The sequence below is a fragment of the Antedon mediterranea genome, chromosome 3, assembly GCF_964355755.1.
Source record: "Antedon mediterranea chromosome 3, ecAntMedi1.1, whole genome shotgun sequence".
Taxonomy (NCBI): Eukaryota; Metazoa; Echinodermata; class Crinoidea; order Comatulida; family Antedonidae; genus Antedon; species Antedon mediterranea.
The window spans coordinates 14,137,110-14,158,096 of NC_092672.1; the positions used below are offsets into that span (position 1 = coordinate 14,137,110).

General features: G+C 30.7%; 1 protein-coding gene across 3 annotated transcripts in view; it reads left to right on the plus strand.

The window, feature by feature from the left end:
• The window catches only part of LOC140044926 (uncharacterized), a 46,118-nt gene that overhangs the window by 16,472 nt on the left and 8,659 nt on the right, over positions 1-20,987 (plus strand). For 2 of the 3 annotated variants that reach the window (XM_072089627.1, XM_072089628.1), the window contains exons 3-6: positions 8,901-9,051; positions 9,466-9,669; positions 13,654-13,843; positions 16,107-16,645. In XM_072089627.1, the coding sequence (XP_071945728.1) occupies positions 8,901-9,051; positions 9,466-9,669; positions 13,654-13,843; positions 16,107-16,645 (1,084 nt within the window). Of the gene's footprint in view, positions 1-1,559; positions 1,934-8,900; positions 9,052-9,465; positions 9,670-13,653; positions 13,844-16,106; positions 16,646-20,987 lie in introns of those variants that run through there. The other variant, XM_072089629.1, reaches the window with a different exon arrangement.

A 20,987-nucleotide genomic window follows, 5' to 3' on the forward strand; every position in this document is an offset into this window, starting at 1 on the left:
TAAAAAGAAATTAATTTATTTCAAATTGCTTTATAAAATGTCCTGCAAAATCATCTTTCTTGTTCTCATAAATCTCAAAATAATCATATTTGCTTTATATCTAATTAACATTTGGATTAAAAAATAAAATGGTAGATTTCTCTAAAATATAAGTGCTGGTAAGATAAAGGGTGTTTAGAGCATTTTAATATTTTGATATTACAGTAGATGGTGCTGGATATTATCCTCTAAAAGCAAGTAAAATATAGTTAACAATTGATTGACTACTATGGTCGCCTGTTGCATTGCTATTACAATCCAAAACTATGGCTGCTGTTTTCAATTATGTATTAATAACTTCCTGAACAATCATGTGTTTTTTGTGTCAATTAACATGACGTCATTTCTTTCAGGAAATGCGTATAAAAATGTCTACAATGCATTATTATTTCTATTCAGAATGTTGGATTTGAAATGTTGTTTAGAATAATGATTGTATGATCATCAAATGTTGAAAATCAAATATAATTTTGTAATTTGTAATCAAACGTAGTTGTCCTGCAATACTAAGCTTTATTTAAGACTCAAGTAATTTAAAGGACAACTTAAATATGGTTCTCTGTCAAGTTGTGCTTTAAAGAAAAACACTGACTTAACTGAGCTGAACTGTGATTGGTCAATACTTTGAGCATACATTGCTTGTACATCATTATGTGCTTTTTAAGTTGGAGTCTAATGTTGATTTAAAAAAATAAATGTTGGCTCATTTATATTTAGATTTTTCTATTCCTGATTTGTAATTTTGAAATTTTAACAAGAAAATGAAGTTTGGCTCATATTACACAAAATACACAAACGTGTCACTACCTTGAGTTCCATATTTTACCAGGGAGTACAGTATCTGTGTGATTACTTAATGGTGTACACGCTGAATACAGGCATGCTACAGTCACATTGATTTTTGTGACAACCACTGTGGTTATGGTGTATAGTCAGTACTGTAGCAAGATCTGGTGGAATGTACAAAACAAATTTGATTTCAATTTATGCTTAGTCATTTCAAACCGGTGTTTCATTGAAATGTATGCATAGAATTCAGATTGAATTTTTTGGGAATTTTAAAGTGCCTTTCATATGGCATTTATCATAAGTTTACATGGCTGGTTGGTACCATGTCTTGCCATTCTTTTGGTTTTATCAGCTTTGTGGGGAGCAGGGGCATGATGTAAAGGCAACAAGCTTCCCTCCACATCACATCCCTGTGTTGTGACTATGATCAATTTTCATTCATAATATCAACTACTATGCTGGTACTGTGGAAAAACCTTGTTTTTAACCTGCTTGCTCTATCAAAATAAAAATTTTAAATTGAATAGAATACACAAGTTTTATTCAAAAATTGCAGAACACCTTTGTGTTAAATGGTGTATCGCTTAAATAAATATTTACTGTACAATCTGATAGGGTCTATTAGGTAGACTACCCTATTGTAAAAATGGAATCAACTGTCTGTTGGTGATACTGTTTTAGCCTTGACATTCTCACTTGTTGAGACTAGAGGATTTGTAAAACTGTTTCCTATTGGATTTTGTGAGAGCTTACATATGGTTGGCTTATTCACAATAAGAGGTGTGGTTTAAACCTTGATTTCATTCATAAGATCTGAACCAGCATAGCTAGACCTGGAAGTTGATTGTTAGAGTTGGCTATTACAGTTTCTGCTAGGTAAAAGAAAGGATCTCTCTCGCTAATACATTTAATACAGAGGAGGTGTAAAATGGCAATAGTTAAGTTTAAAATTTGTCGCTCAGAAATATCCAACTCTGTAGATGACAGACATAGAAAGAAAGATGAAATGGTACAGGTCATCGATGCATCTAAAATAAGGTGATGTGTAAATTAACTGCATAGTTGATGGGTATGATCATGTAAAGAGCTTTAATTGATAATTCAGGTGAGAATATTAAATTTAATTGTATACAATAGTATTCATTGTATTATATATTTAATTTATTGTTTTTATTGTATTTTGAAATGTATTTTCACGTTCCTTCAATCCTTACTGTTAGCATGATAACTATCGCTGTTTCTTTTTTAAATAAATAAATAAAGTTAATTAAAGTACAGATTGCTTTTACTGATACTGTACTACTATGATCCAATATTTTTTTTTATTGAAAAGGGTTTATTTTCATTGTACACTATTGTTGTTTCAAATAGATATATATATATAGTTAAAAAAGAAGAGAATGCATTGATTGTGATTGTAAATTAGACCTGTAGTATGATAATGATTTTGGATTTGTGCATGCTTGTGAAATTACACAATCAATATACTTCATTCAATCAACTAGAAAAACATATTGCCAATTTTATTGGTAGTCCTACTTGCTGTATCAAAACTTTACTGTTTTTCTTTTTTATATACAAGATAAGATCAAAATATTTATTGTTAAATTGAATAAGGTATCTGGTCCTGCAGGTTACTTTCTTCAAAATTCTGATGAACATATAATTAATTGTTAAAAGAGAAATAAAAATACTATATTTGTTGTTGAAAATAGTATTTTAGCCTGATTTATGGTTTTTATCAAATGGCTAAAAGATAGAGTAAAAAGGAAAATTATAAGATATATAATTTTAATTTTTAAATTGATTACCATAGATAAACCTACATGTAATATTTTTAAACTGATTACCATAGATAGACCTACATGTAATATTTTTAAACTGATTACCATAGATAGACCTACATGTAATATTTTTAAACTGATTACCATAGATAGACCTACATGTAATATTTTTAAACTGATTACCATAGATAGACCTACATGTAATATTTTTTAACTGATTACCATAGATAGACCTACATGTAATATTTTTTAACTAATTACCATAGATAGACCTACATGTAATATTTTTAAACTGATTACCATAGATAGACCTACATGTAATATTTTTTAACTGATTACCATAGATAGACCTACATGTAATATTTTTTAACTGATTACCATAGATAGACCTACATGTAATATTTTTTAACTGATTACCATAGATAGACCTACATGTAATATTTTTAAACTGATTACCATAGATAGACCTACATGTAATATTTTTAAACTGATTACCATAGATAGACCTACATGTAATATTTTTAACTGATTACCATAGATAGACCTACATGTAATATTTTTAAACTGATTACCATAAATAGACCTAAATGTAATATTTGTTCGGACAGTTTTCCAAGCTAAGGACGTTTTATTTTGTGGGGAGACGAGGAATTATAATTTTATTTCAAAGGTCATATTTACAAAGTAAAATCACATTACAGCGTGCAATTATTAAAGTCTTGGGATGGGCACTTCAAAATGTTCAAAGGTCTATTTGCTTTATTTCACACAAAAGACATACCGTACTGTAGTCATGAATTTCTCTGCATGATACAACAAGTATTGAAACGGATCAAATGCTTTGTTGGTAATCAATGATCGTCAATAGATGATTTTTAACAAAATATCCTTTTAAATTTTATCACATGATAGTGACTTATAAAATGATTGTGCAATTTTGTTTGGGTCTGTACACATATACTGTAAGGTAGTATATTTTAATCAATTCCTTGCATTGATTTTTGCATATTGAATTTGATATATATTGATGTATAAAGCCTTTTCACACAGAAATTAAAAGTAAACATGTCAGCGTGTTGCCGACCTACTTCTATATAGAAGGTAACATTTTTTCTGTATGAAATGAGTGCCCCAGTGATAGCCACAAAATTGGTATTTTTACAGAATAATACAGTAAATTACTGATGATGTGGCAGTTAATATATTTTATTGGTCCAAAGGAAGCCAGTATTCAGTTTTATATCTGAATGAAAATGTTAATGCTTGTTTTTTTCTTGAAAGAAATTGAAAATCTAATTTGGTTTAGTATGGCCAAAACTATGTCAATATAAATAAAACCATAGAGATATCTATAATATCTCTATGATAAAACATACATGTAGAGTTGGGTAGGGTTAGGACCCTTGACTGTCATACAGACAGACCGGGTTCAATTACTAACAACTCCTAGTCTACTCAGCTATAAATGTGTACCTGGTTGAAAATACTAGAGAAGAAAGGTGTTGTGGAAAGGAACTGGCCACCCTCTACCACATAATGCAGAGGCTTTTAGTACAATGAGCTCCTACTAACACCTCATTACCTCAGAAATGAATATGGGACTTACCTTTACAGAAATTCATGATACTTGATACTTGATGATTAAGGTTGTATTGCATGGTACCAAATGACACTAACATAAATCAAACACCACAGATACAATACATAACATTGGTAGGCAACAGTAGCAATAAAAAGTCATTAATTTTTAGTTATACTGTACTTATATAACAACATTTACAAATTTTCGGATGCTATTTGTGTTTAACTTAATTTGAATTACCATATCTAGTACATTAATCATTTGCAACCACTGCCATTAACTGCCTCACAACCATTTACAGCTTCATTTTACTGGAAAAGTAGGAAATAAATTTTAAACAAATCCCTTTCATATGATTAATCAATTGATTAAGCTTAGTGTAGGAACATGCCTGGTAGTCAACCATTCAGTGACTTCATAATACCACAGAGACATTTCTATGACAATTACCATACCAGGCTACAATTAATACAGTATATGTTTCCTGTATTGAAGGAAGTAATGAAGATAATCAACACTGTTGGTAGTTGAAAGATAACAAGACATGGCATCCTTTGCAATTATTAAAATCCTTCAACTAATCAGATTGTAAAAAGTCAATTTTTTTTTTACTTTAGTTAATAAATAATAAGAATATTGAACTTAATTTTATTTAGGCCTAATAGTATGATTATTTTATTGGTATGTTTAAAAAAAAACAAACAAGCTTCATTGAGTAATAATACTGTATCATTAATGTTTGTTCTAAGTTGATAACCATTAGACCAGTTACTGTACTGTAGTTCCAGATAAAAAAAAAGGAAAAAAGTCCATATAGGCCTACAGTAAGCTTTAATTCAGAGAAACGATTGTTGAAAATCCCATGGACTACCGGCTGCTGAGTTCCAAGTAGTTATGTTTCAACCCTATACATATAATCAGTGTAATAAAATTACCTAGAATGCATTTTAGCTCATAAAAGGTTGCAACTAACATTTTTATGGAAAAATGTAGAGTTTCTTCTGATGTATTAAAAACAAACATCACAATTTTCAATTCTGAATCATTCGATGCACAAGACAAAGAGTGAATCTTCTTGAATCCAGTAGCACATATCAGACTATATGTACTTCAGCTTTTCAGTACCCACATTTAAGATTACAATGTCAAAGCTTTTAGTGGAATAAACCATAACAAGAATTTTGAAACAGCTGTTTTTCTGTAAGGATAAAAAGCACTATACTACAAACCGTGAGTACCAAGATGTTCTTTAATTACTAACTAGAGGTATGATTCTTCGAGTAGTACTCACTTGTTATCTAACTATGCAGTTTTCTAATTCTCAAAATCGTACACATACTCGCTAAAGATTCAGAATAGAGTCTGGTGATTCCAGCAAAACTGACTCCAACTATCTCTTTATACTACAATACATTTCTATTCTGAGCGAGGTGCTATGCCATGTGTGGAACTCTTTCATTGGATGGCAGCCGTTTTTTTATTCTGCTTTTTGGAATTGGGGCAACTGTAGCATCATACCTGACAGCATTAGACGTGATGTAAGCGTTCTCTAATACTGTCTGGTAATGATGTTATTGGTGTCTTTTTTACAGCCTTCATCTACCTATTGAGCTCTCTTTACTTGCCAGTTTAATTTTCTAAATTCATCAGTTCTGTCTTCATTGCTCTTCAAATGTCGTCTCCACTTTGCCACAGATGTAACTGACACCTAGATTTAGGTTAATACTGCTGTAGTTTTATGAGAGTAGCTTTCCAGATTTCAAGAACCCTCAGATGATGTTAGTGAAACCAGTTGAACAATGATATCAACAAAGATGCCAAAAAGAAACTTCAGATGATGTTAGTGAAACCAGCTGAGTTGGATGCCAAAAAGAAACTTCAGATGATGTTAGTGAAACCAGCTGAGTTGGATGCCAAAAAGAAACTTCAGATGATGTTAGTGAAACCAGCTATAGTTGGATGCCAAAAAGAAACTTCAGATGATGTTAGTGAAACTAGCTTAGTTGGATGCCAAAAAGAAACTTCAGATGGTTTTAGTGAAACCAGCTGAGTTGGACAACTATATCAAAAAGATGTCAAAATGAAACATCATTTATTGTAAGTAAAACCTGGAGATTTAGAGATGACAAAAAAAACCCTCAATTGATAAAAGTCAAACCAGAAGACAATTTTAAAAACAAAGATGTCAAAAGAAACTGACTGTAAGTGAATCCAGAGTTGATCAACTAATATCATCAGAGATGCCAAAACCTGAGTCAAACTAAGTACAAGCTACTGTATAAAAAAAAGCAAAATAGTACATTTTGATGGATCTAAAGAAAGAACCTGAAAGAGAAGAAAACACTATCGGAAAAAGTAAAAAAATAAACAGTTATGATGCCGTATGCAACAAAACTAAGATTGAAAATGTTGGTTTTTTATGTTGTTAATTATTCTGTTAATGATACTGACGACAGGATTGTAATCAGTATTGGCTCTTTGATCTGTAGAGTTTGGACTTAATCTGAAGTTGAATGATTATATTTTGGTAAAAATGAGATTATTAATTGTTCAATTTAAAGTTAATGCTGATCAACTTGAATAATTTAAAACTGATAGAATCATTAATAACTATAGCAACACTGGAACTACTAGAGGAATGTGACTATAAATTACTACCATATTGTTAGAATAAAAAGATGAATCGATTAAAGTCTTTCCTGTTGTTTGCTAAAAGAAATAAAGCTCAATCATCATCTAGAATTGAAATTTCCACACATTATGTCATTATTGCTGACTGCTGCCTTATATCTGCTGTGGAAATTGATAGATATGTCCATTTATTTAAAATAGTGACGGTTCGTTTTATCTTGACTTGATTGCATACTGTAGGTGATTTGATGCATGTTTTTATTTTGCTACACATGGTATAAATGCAACACATACAGTCCAATAATAATCAATAGACCACCATCAGTACTTTTTTACATTTTTTTTTTTTGGTTTTGCTATATTGGTTCAATTCCATTCTGTCTGTTTTATTACAGTAGATCCAAGCCAAGATTAAGAATTTAATTGTGTATAGTCAGTTATTACCAATTCAAAATCTTTGCCTATAAATTTACAAAATAATGAAAAGCAAAAACAGAATGTTAATTTGTATATATAAATATTTGTTGATGGATTCAAACATGTACTACAAATGGAGAGAGGCATTATATACCAATAGATAACAGTTTTGGTCCTCTCCTTCATATTTTTTTTTGTGTAATGTATTATACCATATGGACAATTGTCTGAAATAAAAGTTGAATTGAATTGAATTATAGCTAATTATAATAATTGTGTGAAGTTTAATTTATAAAAAAGGAACTAATTCATTTTTTGCAAAGAATGTTAGGTTTAAATAACACTGTATAAAGCTGACTCCAAATAAGGGAAGTAAAGATTTAAAGTTTTTAGGTTTATTCAAAAAAACGTTTTTTAGGTAAACAAATTATACTGATTGTCAACCTGAATCAACATAGCATACTTGAGGTTTGTTATAAAAGGTAGAAGCTTAACCCAAAATACTCTGTTTCAGTGAATATGATTACATGGTGATAAATGAAGCATGTCCTGTATTGTTTACAGAGTGGTTATTGAGTTTCTGGAGGAGTTTGTAATACAGTTTGTGTTATTGTCCATGTAAAGCTAGATTATGCTAACTAGACTACATCCTGGATTTAATATTTTCCCTAGAAGGTTACACATTGTCCATATTGTCTTGTGAAGGTTGTGTTTTTTGTTGCTTTTCCTCTAAAGCTTTTGGTTTAGATTAGTGGGTCTGTATTCCTACCATTGAAAATAACAGTACTGTAATTAGTATTTAAAAGCAAAAACAGCTAATACCATATATTGTTTATTTTGAAAATATCATTGAAATTATGTACATATTTTGCTAATTGTATTAATTGAAAATATACTATTAAGAAACAGTTCCTGTAATTAATTATTGTTCTTCTTGTTTTGTCATGGACTGAACTGAAAAATTAATATTGCAATTAGCAAAATGAAGTTTCATTATTATCCTAAATACAGTATGACAATTATACTGTAATTAAATATTTCTATTGATGGTTTATACTGTCAGCTTTGCTTTCCAATTAGATAATTAAGAATTACCAATCATACCGTAGTGAACCTGTAATCATACCGTAGTGAACCTGTAATCATACCGTAGTGAACCTGTAATCATACCGTAGTGAACCTGTAATCATACCGTAGTGAACCTGTAATCATACCGTAGTGAACCTGTAATCATACCGTAGTGAGCCTGTAATCATACCGTAGTGAACCTGTACAATTTCTAATTACTTTTCAATTTCAATGAAAATAAAAAACTGAATATGAACAACTAAATACCTTTTCCACAGCTGACCTCAAACAAAACTTGTTTCATTTCTGAATAAATATTCTTTGTACTGTATACCTTTATCTGTAACCTCTGACACAGATTGTGTGTATGTATATACACTGTAAAAATGGTAAGCTGGGTTCATTTTCTGAAATTGCAGCAATACTGCCCCACACTGTCAAGTTGTTGGTTTATGGTTTTAACTTTTCTTTTTCAAAGTTCCCAGAAAGTATTTAAATATTCTTACACTCACATGTACATTTGGTCAGTGTATTTGCGCAACAATGTATTAAAAATATGATTGATAATAAGTATTTACCATATTTTACAGAAAGAAATACGAGAAACTTTGCTGCAAAAACAAAAAACTTTGCTGGAAAAGAAAGATCCCAAATCAATGCAAGAGTTGAGAATGAAGTTCTTGAATCAAGCAAAGAAATACTTTGGTGTTCCATATGCTAAAAGATATCACCCACCAGAATGTATGTTTTGAAATTACTCAAAATTGCATTATTTATTTATTCAATAAACTTTAATATCTTTAATAAAAAATGTTAGATTTTCCAAAAATGTATGTATTAATCTTATAAATCATAAGTGAAATGAAAGGTATTATTAATCCAGTAGTGTCCATCTCAAGAAAATAAGTAATATGAATGGTGATTGCCGTTTTAATATATTAAAATTGCTTTTCAATTAAATAATTATTCTAACTACTGTATGATGGCATCGAGAGTCCACACTACAACAAATGATATAGATAATTGTCATGTAAATTAACAGCAATGGCCTGGATATGGCTGGTAAATTTAATCTTTTTCTTTTTATTATGTCTCAAGATAAATAATTATACTGATTATCTGAAATTTACTCTTGGTCTTTTGTTTACCTTGCAGCTTCAATGCATAATGAGCCTTTATTCCTAGACTGTTGCGGCCTGACACGGCGGATTCTTCGTGATCTGAAGGAAGACTTTGGATTCAACATTGGACCTTGGAACCAAGCTTACCAGTATGACACATTACCTATTTCAGTAACGGAAGAGGAAATGTTGCCAGGGGATCTGGTGTTTATAACAGGCACCTATTTCAACCCAAAATGTAAGGAAAAACATGGTTACATAAAATATAGCGCCTGTATAGAAATTTACTGCAACTGTGAATGTACACTATAGGCTGGCCAATGAAATATTATTTCAGTTGGTGCCTAACGTTTTTCTGAGCTGGGGGATTTGGTAGATAGAGCCCCCCATCTAGAGAAAGTGCTAAAGGTTATTTGACATAGACTATTAAGATATAGTTCTCAATTAAAGATGAATGAGCAACTAACAGGATAATACAGTATTTTCATCATGCTGGATCTATTTCAGGAAAACCATCTTTCCAAAATTATTTTCAATTGTACATAAACTTTTTTTTTTTTTAAATCATCATTAAAATCTTTAAAGTTTAGTTTAGTACGGGTTATGTATCCCCTTTTAAGAATACCTTTTAAGAATACTGTAGCCCTGGACTAAATCCTAAAGTCCAGGCTAATTGTAAATTTTAAAAATAGACAACTGCACCTGATGATCAGTATTATGGTAATGTTTACTATTAATGTTTTACAAGTTGTCTGGAGTATAGATGAATTTCTATGATTGATCAGATTGCGTGTGAGCTCTGTTTCTTTAAGGACACATCCAATACTGCTAACACACCCAATGTTTGATTGAATGCTGTATGTATTGAATCTTCAGAATACATAATGTGTTCAAACATTCTACCTTGTTTGTTTAACCCAGTCGCTATCAAGCTGAACGTGAACTTCTTGGTGAAAACCCCATCATAATACATAGCTGATGTTATCAATAGATTTCCGGTGTAATAAATAAGAATAGGTGATTGATTAGGTATTCACCACTATTTGCAAACTGTAAACAGGCATTTGTAAGATTGTTCTACCCGTCATACATCATGTGACAATATTTACGTTGTCTGCTCCCACGCCCTTGTAGAGTGTTTTGTTAGTGGTTGTTTTTGTCGATTCATTGTGTTCAATACCAGTAAACTTAATTCCATATAATATGTAGATTTATACATGACTCATTTTAACTGTGGACCGTAACATTTTCTGTATTATGCTCCTGAATCTTTATCATAAAATCCATTCTCACAATTTGAATGAATATTTATTAAAAGGAATCAGTAAGTTAATATACTGTATGGATAAAATTTGATTTGTTTAAAATTCATTAAATAATATGGTAGATAATGAACCAACGGCATGCTATTTAAACTCTTATTTTCATAATTCAGTACGGTAAATTCTACAGTAACATTATTATTCTAATTACATGCAGAAATTAAGATCTACCTGCAGATAAAAATCATATTTAATAATATTATCTGATTAATTATCTGTTATTGTTTGGCAAGCGAAGTCATTGAAATTTTAATATCATCTTTCATTCTATTACCTAAACCTACCCAGAGCTATCATCATTATCATCAAGTACAATAAAACGGGGTAGTTTTTAGAATTTCTTTTTTTTTTTTCAACAAAAAACAGTGGTATTCTAATTGACTGAAATCTCTGGGTTTTAAAGTAGTTAATATCAAATTGTGAAGGCTTAGTGTAGTTCCTGGGTTAATCCCCATTAGTACCTCAGACACAAAGCACTGTAGTACATGTGAATTAATGCATTTGAATTGTATACTTTGATGATGGCCTTGTCCTGGTCTTAGTAACACTGCTGTATTAAAATATTAGGCCACCCTGTTCTTGTTATTAACTCTTCATATTGTGTATTTATAGATTATTATGAATTAATGTATATTATTAATTTTTGGGACATGTCCTTGTAAAACATAGATAAATCCTTTCCAATGTAGCTTCACTCATTATTTTTCATTGGAGATTAAACACATTATACTATCAATAGATGCATCATAATGCGTTTTGTGTTGTTTCTATAGACCTTTAAATGTTCAAGTTACCAGGATTTATTCGTCTTTTGAAGGACAAACTCTTTCATTAAATTCAAATCCTTTGTGATATGAATATTCGTTAAAATGCTTTTCATTGTGATTTGGTTTGAGTGTCTTTTTCTGATATTAGTGATTTATTACCATACGTGTTGATGTGTAAACAAGGTCAACTATTTAACATAAGGATGTGACTGAGCTATCTAATTCATGGTCAGAACACTCATCAGGTGGCAACTAATCACTTCTCAAAAAAAAAAATTTAATTCCATGATTTTCATGGTTGAACATTGATTTGTTTCCTCAATGGAGTTAGGGGGAGTTGCAGAGTCACTTAAAACCCTAATTATTGTACACTTTTTAAAGAATTTCAACCTAAAAAATAACAATTCTATACATTTATTTTCTTATTTCATTATAATTAATAATAACGTTAAACAATGATGTATTCATGTGATACTGTACTAGCGAGACATTTACATCATTTATTGACTTAAAATATGCTGCTTCACAAGTCAAAAAAAGTCACACAAAAATTATTGGCAAGCATTTCTTGCTCATCTTAACTGGCTAGAGAGGCCTACATCCAGACCAAAAGTCAATACTACCCGGGATATGCCTGTTTGTGAAATCGGACATAAAGTAGGAGTGGGATTAAACCCGAAGTAGCATTATAACCAAGGATAGTATTCCTGTTCTTTATCAATAGAAAGTAAAATTTGAACTTCTGAAAAGAAAGCCAAAGAAAGAAATTTGTATAAACTATGTTTGTGTGTGAATAATAGCTTTCATTCCACTGCTCATCTTCTTCAAGTCTGTTTGTGTGTGTGAATAATAGCTTTCATTCCACTGCTCATCTTCTTCAAGTCTGTTTGTGTGTGAATAATAGCTTTCATTCTACTGCTCATCTTCTTCAAGTCTGTTTGTGTGTGTGAATAATAGCTTTCATTCCACTGCTCATCTTCTTCAAGTCTGTGTGTGTGTGTGAATAATAGCTTTCATTCCACTGCTCATCTTCTTCAAGTCTGTTTGTGTGTGTGAATAATAGCTTTCATTCCACTGCTCATCTTCTTCAAGTCTGTTTGTGTGTGTGAATAATAGCTTTCATTCCACTGCTCATCTTCTTCAAGTCTGTTTGTGTGTGAATAATAGCTTTCATTCCACTGCTCATCTTCTTCAAGTCTGTTTGTGTGTGTGAATAATAGCTTTCATTCCACTGCTCATCTTCTTCAAGTCTGTTTGTGTGTGAATAATAGCTTTCATTCCACTGCTCATCTTCTTCAAGTCTGTTTGTGTGTGTGAATAATAGCTTTCATTCCACTGCTCATCTTCTTCAAGTCTGTTTGTGTGTGAATAATAGCTTTCATTCCACTGCTCATCTTCTTCAAGTCTGTTTGTGTGTGTGAATAATAGCTTTCATTCTACTGCTCATCTTCTTCAAGTCTAGACCAAAGCCTCCACTATTATACTTTAATTAAATATGCAATCTTGAACAAGCCACTGTTTATGGTGTTTATATGGTAGTTCAATATTATAATCTCTAACAGCCACTGTTTATGGTGTTTATATGGTAGTTCAATATTATAATCTCTAACAATTTAGAACTTCATTACCAAGCCAAAACACTTTAATCCCGACTCCCACATATTTGAAATGTAACAATTGTCGTATTCGATTGGGAACTTTCGTTGTCAACGTAAAGATTCGTTGAGTACTTTTTGTATTCGAATTGTAAATTTGTGCTCAACAGAAAGTCATTCGAATAGAAAACGTTGACAACGAAAGCTTTTTCGTTAAGAACAATCTCAACGCTCAAAATACTCCGTTAAAGAAGTACTCAACGGAAAAACTGTACTCAACGGTGAAAGTCTAAATCGAATACGACAAATGTAATAATTTGATATGTTTTTATTAATAATAGACATAGTAACTGACAAAATGAGCCCAAAACTTATTTTGTGTTTCTTGTTTTCAAAAATATTTATCTACGATAAACAGAAAATACATTTACCGTATTTAAGATTGTGTCTTTTTTCTCAACACACATTAACCACCAAGCTACAGCTCCATTGCAATTACAGTATTATAATAATAATTAAATTTTAATTTATTTAACAGCAAAAGCTCAAAAACATGATATGGTTCACGTAGAGATTTGGCTTGGAGATGGAGAGAAGACAATTGGTGCAAGGTGGCAGAAAGGCGTGGTTCAGGTGTTTGATTCATACAAGTTTGTGTCTAAAAGCTACTACAACATGCAGTATCACTTCAAATCTATTGACACCTGGTTACAAGGTGTTTGTAGAAGGTAACTAATTAATGAGAAATATAACTAAAGTCTCAATCATGCATGACTTAATTTGGTAAAATAGTCGTAAATTTAACCTCATGGTTAAATTAACCAAGTCCAATGGTTATTTTTATCGACCATTTCCTGCTCAAAAGAACTCAACATGTTCTCTGTAAAGATCAATCTGAACATGCAACCTACTGTATGTGAATAAATCGTTTTAAATTTAATTTAAAACTAATGGCGTAAAACTTGTCTAAGAGAAAAATATCAACACACAAAGAAGCTATTAAGTAAAGTTCTCTCTCTGACTGATTCATCAAATATACACAAATGTACAATTGACAAGAACTAATAACTAAATATCTTATAAATAGCCACAATAAAAAACAAATACAATAGTACAATTGTTAATTAACTGTAATTGTGTTGTGGTTTTTACCATATCATCAGAGACTATAAAGTTATCATATTATTATCATTTGGGAAATCTCAAATTCACATTCATACATCCAATTCAAAGCAAACATACATTATACTGTAAACAGATAAATTTTAAATCCGATTTTCTTATTCATTATACAATTAAAGGGCAGAGACGTACAGTAGCTCTATGCTAGTCTTGTATACGACTAGGCCTAGGTTTGATAGATGATAGATAGTCTTGCCAACATTACTTCTTCCAACGGCATTGTTTTCTTGAAACATTTTTATATCAAAACTCTGTCTGTCAGTGTGTCAGAATTTTCTTAACAATATCACTGTAACTGATATAATAGGACTTTAATTTTCAACATATAAATTAATATAAAGTTTTATTAAATGTATAAAAACAATAATTAATGAGGTAGTTAATTTATAGTAAACACATCTTACTTTTATTAATTTGATACTAACTAGACTATATCTAATTTTGCTGACCCATCATTTTGATGTTGAACAACCATCAGGCAATCAAGTATATGCCACACCCATTTCATTGAAATTAATCAATATGCTACAATGCGTCGTCATATTACTGCTCAAAGCAGCAGCATTTGCATTTTGGCCATATTTGTAGGATTAATATATTTTAGGTCACATATTACCCACAAAAAGTAGTTCCTACGTGTTGCTTCCTTAATGGTTCAAGGTTAGTAGGGCTTAGATTTAAGTCAGGCAAACTTTGTAGCAGACCTTATGGGCTTACAGGCTAAATACATAAATTGGCCTGTTTTTACAGATATATTTAATATTTATTTCACTTATTGTTGGTAACAAAATTGTTATTATTTAAAATCTTTGTGATGTACATACAGTAGCTAGATTTAGAGCTTATAATAAAATACACTTTATTTAAAACTGAATTCACTCTTGCTTGATTATAAAATACTGGCTAAAGGTCACGTACAGGGAGGAGTATGTTTAGTTTACAATGACATCATCTTCAGTATATTTCTATTGTGTATTTAGGAGCTGTGATTGTTTGTATGCTCTATTTGTTTTGGTTGAACTGTTTTTATTCATAATAATTTTATACTGTTACCACGATTTAAATGTTTAATTTTGTTTCACAAAATGATTGATAGATTTAAAAATAATATCCAAGTATATACAGTATTACCATATAAACGGTGTTAAATAAATAGCATAATTCTTGGCCTTAGTATCATAATGTCAACCAGAATTACAAAGAAATTGCTGCAGCAACTATTATTGCTGATCTGTCACTGAAAAAAGAAAGGAAAATTCAGTGACAGGAGGGGAAACAATGCAGTTACGAATGAACATACACTAAGCTTGTTATTTAGATGCCATGTATGGGCACCTGAGTCTTACTTCATTTCCAACAAATTGTTTACTTCAAAATAATTGCAGAACACAATCAGTACACACAGCAATAAAAGCATAGGCCAAGCCTACTATTCAATTACTGTATATGGTTCTTGGTCACTCTCCCAATATCAAATTACTCCAGAAAGCCACAGCCTCCAGCTATGGTTTGCTCCACCACGCATCCTGGATTTGCCCCTGAAAAAGATCAACAATAATAAATAATAGTAATAATAATCTTGTAAACGATACCTTTATACCGGTGGTACACACGGTCTAAAAAGAACAAGTGAAAACTTTAAAACGACAATAAATATTTAAACTCAAAGAACACAACACAAAAATTACTTATGGCATCGAGTCATCAATCAATAAAGATGATCGTTTTTTAATTTTTGTTAACCTCCTGCCTTAACCACCGGACTAACTGAACTGTTAAAATTACAATTGCTTCTTTTTTTTTTGTCAGTTATTGTCCTGAACATGAATGGTGCTTGACCAAATTCACACCTGGGATTAAATCAATCTTCTCTGTTGAAAATGAGCAATCTGATGAGGGAGCCAGCGACTGTGAAGATGATGGCAACGATGAAAATACAGAAAACTTGCTTGGTCATGCTCCACATCATGAACCAGCCATGCATGACCTACCAACACACACACTTGTGACTAATACACAATCAAACAATACACCCATCCAACATCAAGATACTAAATCAACACAGGCACAAAAGCAAGGTGTTAACAACACAACGTTACTGCAGTCAAGTGTAAAGAATGCACCCACACTGTATCAAGAAAATAACAAGAAGAACGTGAGATACCAAGGTGATGTAAAATACAAAACAATAGATTGTTATGAGTACAGGGAGCTTGTTAGCCAACAACCACTCTCTGTAAGCATACACAGAGAAAGTCTGCAGCAGCACTACCAAGAAGGCAGTGAAGGGCCTGCTCCTGTTGACGGTGATACTGAGAAGAAGTCAGATGCTTCATCTAATAGTAAAGGTGTGTAGTGGTACAATACTGAGTGTTCACTGATTTCTGATAACTGTACATTCAACTCTCACAAAACTGGACTCCCTGAAAACCAGACACACTCCCAAAAGCGTCTTTTACACCTGCTCCGGCAAATAAATTCGCATCTTAATGCTTCATTTTCATTTCGTTTTACTTGATATTCATGTGAAAGCAGCATCAAAAACGAAATGTCTGTAATGTTGTATGCGAAATCTGACATGCACTGGAGCCTGACCAAAGCAGGTGTGAAAGACCCTTTATATTTGATACTCTCATAACTTAAAAACTGCAAAACTGACTTTGTGAAACTCCCTAAACTGACAATAAATATTAGAGACTTTTCTGAAAGCCATTTTAGTTCAGTTTTGAGTAAAAGATTTGAATGCACTATATAAATAGTTTTAAACATTTATTGTTGTTACTGTGTCGTTAAAATGTTTTAAATGATGATTTGAAATGTTTTCTTGTACATTTTATTCTGTTTTATAACAAATTTGATTGCAGCATTTAATTTTGTATTCTGAATTTGCATTATTTTATTCCGTTATTTGGTTTTATCCATTTTTTTTATAAATTTATACTTTATAAAGTATAAACATGGAGGTATTGTTTTATACCTCCATGGTATAAACAAACAAAAAACGAGATACAACTTTTTACAAACAAGTTATAAATCCTTTCAATTCAAAAAACAATTGCAACCCCAAAAGAATGATTGCTTTACCCAAAAAAGAAATGCAATATTTGCCTGCAATGTTTACAATATAATTGTGGGTATTGATACTGATCAGATTGTAAATTTATTTTGAATCTTGTATTTCTGTTTGACAGAGCAGAGCAGATGTCTTATACATGTTGTATAATGTGTCAAATGTATCAATGTACCTTATACATGTTGTATAATGTGTCAAATGTATCAATGTACCTTATACATGTTGTATAATGTGTCAAATGTATCAATGTACCTTATACATGTTGTATAATGTGTCAAATGTATCAATGTACTAAATTGTTTTATTGTATTTGAGTTTGATTTATAGCTTATTGTCAATGTTACTATTCATAGGCGTGTACTACCCTTTGCAGATGCTCTTCACTGAATGTACTTTATTATTTATTCTGCTAAATATTGAGTTGATTTATACTTTTGTCTTTAATACACTAACTCATCATGCTATTCTTTCTAGAATGCTTCATGTTCCATTCATATATTGTCTGTTTTTTAATGTATAGTGTACTACAGAGATTAATGTGTTTATTATTTTAAAGTGCAATAAAAATAAATTATATTCAGTGTGTATGTATACTTGTTTTCTCTTGCCTGTCTTGGCATTTAAATATGTGTAACACTTGATTTATAATAATCTTGTGGGTTTCTGTGTGTTTAATCATAGAGATATATAATATCTCTATGATTTAATTTATTCCTTGAGTTTATTCATATTATGTAAGAGTTTGTCTGAAGACTCATGAAAGACGAGCATGACAATTGAATCAATTTAAAAAAAACGAAAACTGTGTAAACCACTTCTCTTAAAAAGTTGATTTCTCTTCATTGACTGTTTAAAGTCACCTGCACAATGAGCATATAAGACATGAAACAGTTTACACTAAATCCAGGTAAAATGTTTTTCTTTTCTGACTTGTGATTTTCATAAAGTTCTGATATAATATATCATGATATAAACATGATTAATGGTAAATTATGTTGATATAAAAAGTGATATTGTTTTAGACTTCAAATTTTTAATATTATTATAGTGTTAAATAGTATCAATTGCACTCAAAAATAGGTCAAACCAACAAAGGTCATTTTGAGAAAGCAAATCCGTTTTCTTTATAATTCTTTACACTCAGTGACCTATTTTGATGGCCTCTTTTGCTTTCATTTATAGTCTGCTTAATTCTACATTATTCTGAAGTGTTTATGTGAACAAATGATATCAAACCATGAGCAGATTCACTAAATTTCAAAAATTGTAAAGCAAAAGATACACTATGACATCATATTAAACTCGTCACTGTATCTACCATTTTTAGGACCTTGCACACCCTGTCTATTTTAACTTACAGCTGACTGCATGCAAATTATTAATATTTAATGTAATATTTCATGGTCATAAATAATTGTTTTTTTATATAAATTCTTGATTAGCATTTAGTACTTACTCATATCTTATGTACCTGTAAAATAACAAAATACTTACAGTGTTGTTTTTAATAAACGCCCACTCTGAGATTTATAAAAAATAAATTAGGTAAGCGGTTATCTGAACACCACTGAATTTTTACAATCGTTGAACGACCACACAAGATTTTTATTTTCTGTTAAGGGACAATTTCTATTTTATATTTTCTGGTGTCTTTTTAACTTTTAATGGATTTATACGATTGAATACAAAAATTGTGATGTGAATCATCTGTGCTTTACAATCCAAGATTTCCTTTGCTATGGCTCTGCTGAACCACAACCTGTTAGGGTTAAGTCTCCTTTTCCTGAGTGTACGCATTTTTCGCACTTTTGTTCTCTTGTTTCGAACTGAAAGTCATCAAGGACAATTCACTTTTGTCTATCAGCATACTTAACTGTGACCTATGAAGCTATTTAATTAGCCTATTCAGTCAACTATTAACTGCCTTGCATGATTTTATATTTTGCATGGCCATAATACCATTTCATTGTACTTCCGTATTCATCATAAAAATAATTACTTTTTCATATTTACCTACAAAATTATTTGTTTTATTCCTTTGCTTATTTACGGCAAATTTTTAAATCATTTGTTTGTCACTAACTAAATCATGATGAAAAATCCTTTAAAAAAATTATTTAAATTTGAATATAAAATGACTAAAAAAATGGATTGTAAATTTTCAAATAATTTATGGTTTTGATATCGTTTATTCAATGATTTAATGTGGGAAACTGGCAACATAGCTATTAATAGCGGAGTTATCTGTGTAATTTATAAATTTAGAAAAATATCAGTGTTTTGCAACCTCTTTGGACCATGACATACAACCATCGGAACCTCTGCAACCGTAAAATTATTTTAACATACATAATACACAAATATTGCTCTAACAAAGTATACTGAAGTTAATACTACTGGGGCTTAGAGCGATTGAAAATATTGACAATAATATGTTTTTGAAAGACTATAGTTTTATATGTTAGCGCTCTCTGAATCCGCCCCTATTGATCACCTGAGCAATGAATAAGCTGAGGCAAGGCAATTTTATATATATGCAATGGAAACAGCACTAATATTTTGCAGGTATGCGTACGTTCAATGAACCAGCTAGATACAAGCCTGTTAATAGTATACTAATCAGAAACCAATTCGCCACTCATCTTTTTTTGATGCTCAAAAAATATGTCTCACCCCATATTTTTCAGAATGTTTGACTATAATATTAATATTAATTCAAATGTTGAAATAGACCATTCTATAAAAGGCAGAATGCTGGAGTTCAAGCGTGGTGGGTAAGCAAGAAAGCCTTGAGTATGACAGCATGTGAATTTGTTCTTAAGTTATTGCAGGTTCACTGAAACCAGGTTGAAATGTGTTTGTTTGCTGTTGTTGAGTCAAAGAAAGCATTACTTCAATGCTTTTGAACATTGCAATTTTTCTCATATTTCATGCTCTGAATTATGAACACATTTTGTATACTGTAATGCCAGTCTCTAGACCAAGGTGTTTCATTCATTACTAGGTGATTAATAGAGATTAAAGTAATAATTTACATGTTAATTTATTTAGAAAATAACATGTGACACTCTTCCTGGAATACGCCAATGTCTGGAGTCCAGTAGACAGCTCTTAATGATAAACAACATAACTGAGACTAAAGTAATTTGTGCAATTCTGCTTTAATTATAATAAATATAATATATATTTTGTCAATATTTTTTGGTTGCAGAACAAAAAATCTATTTGCTAAATTTTCACCTTGGCCACTTGTTATTTAGTCATTAAAATACCATTGTACTTTAACAACCTGTACATTCTATATTTTTACTTCAATTAAATAACAAATTATTTGATAAAATTAAAGATCAAGACAAATAAGCATATTTCATTATTTTGACACAGAATTGAAATATAAAAACATGATTTTAATCTGGTTTCCTGATGTTATAAAAGATGTTATTTCACTTCTGGTAAAGTTTGATAGTATTAACAGTTTGTGGATTTGATATGACAAATCACAAACCCACCAACACTATGATCACCTTCCAAATCAATATGCAAATTATTACTTTAGTGTAATATTTTATGGTTATAAATTATTATTTTTTTTTTAAATATCTTAGTATTTTATATCT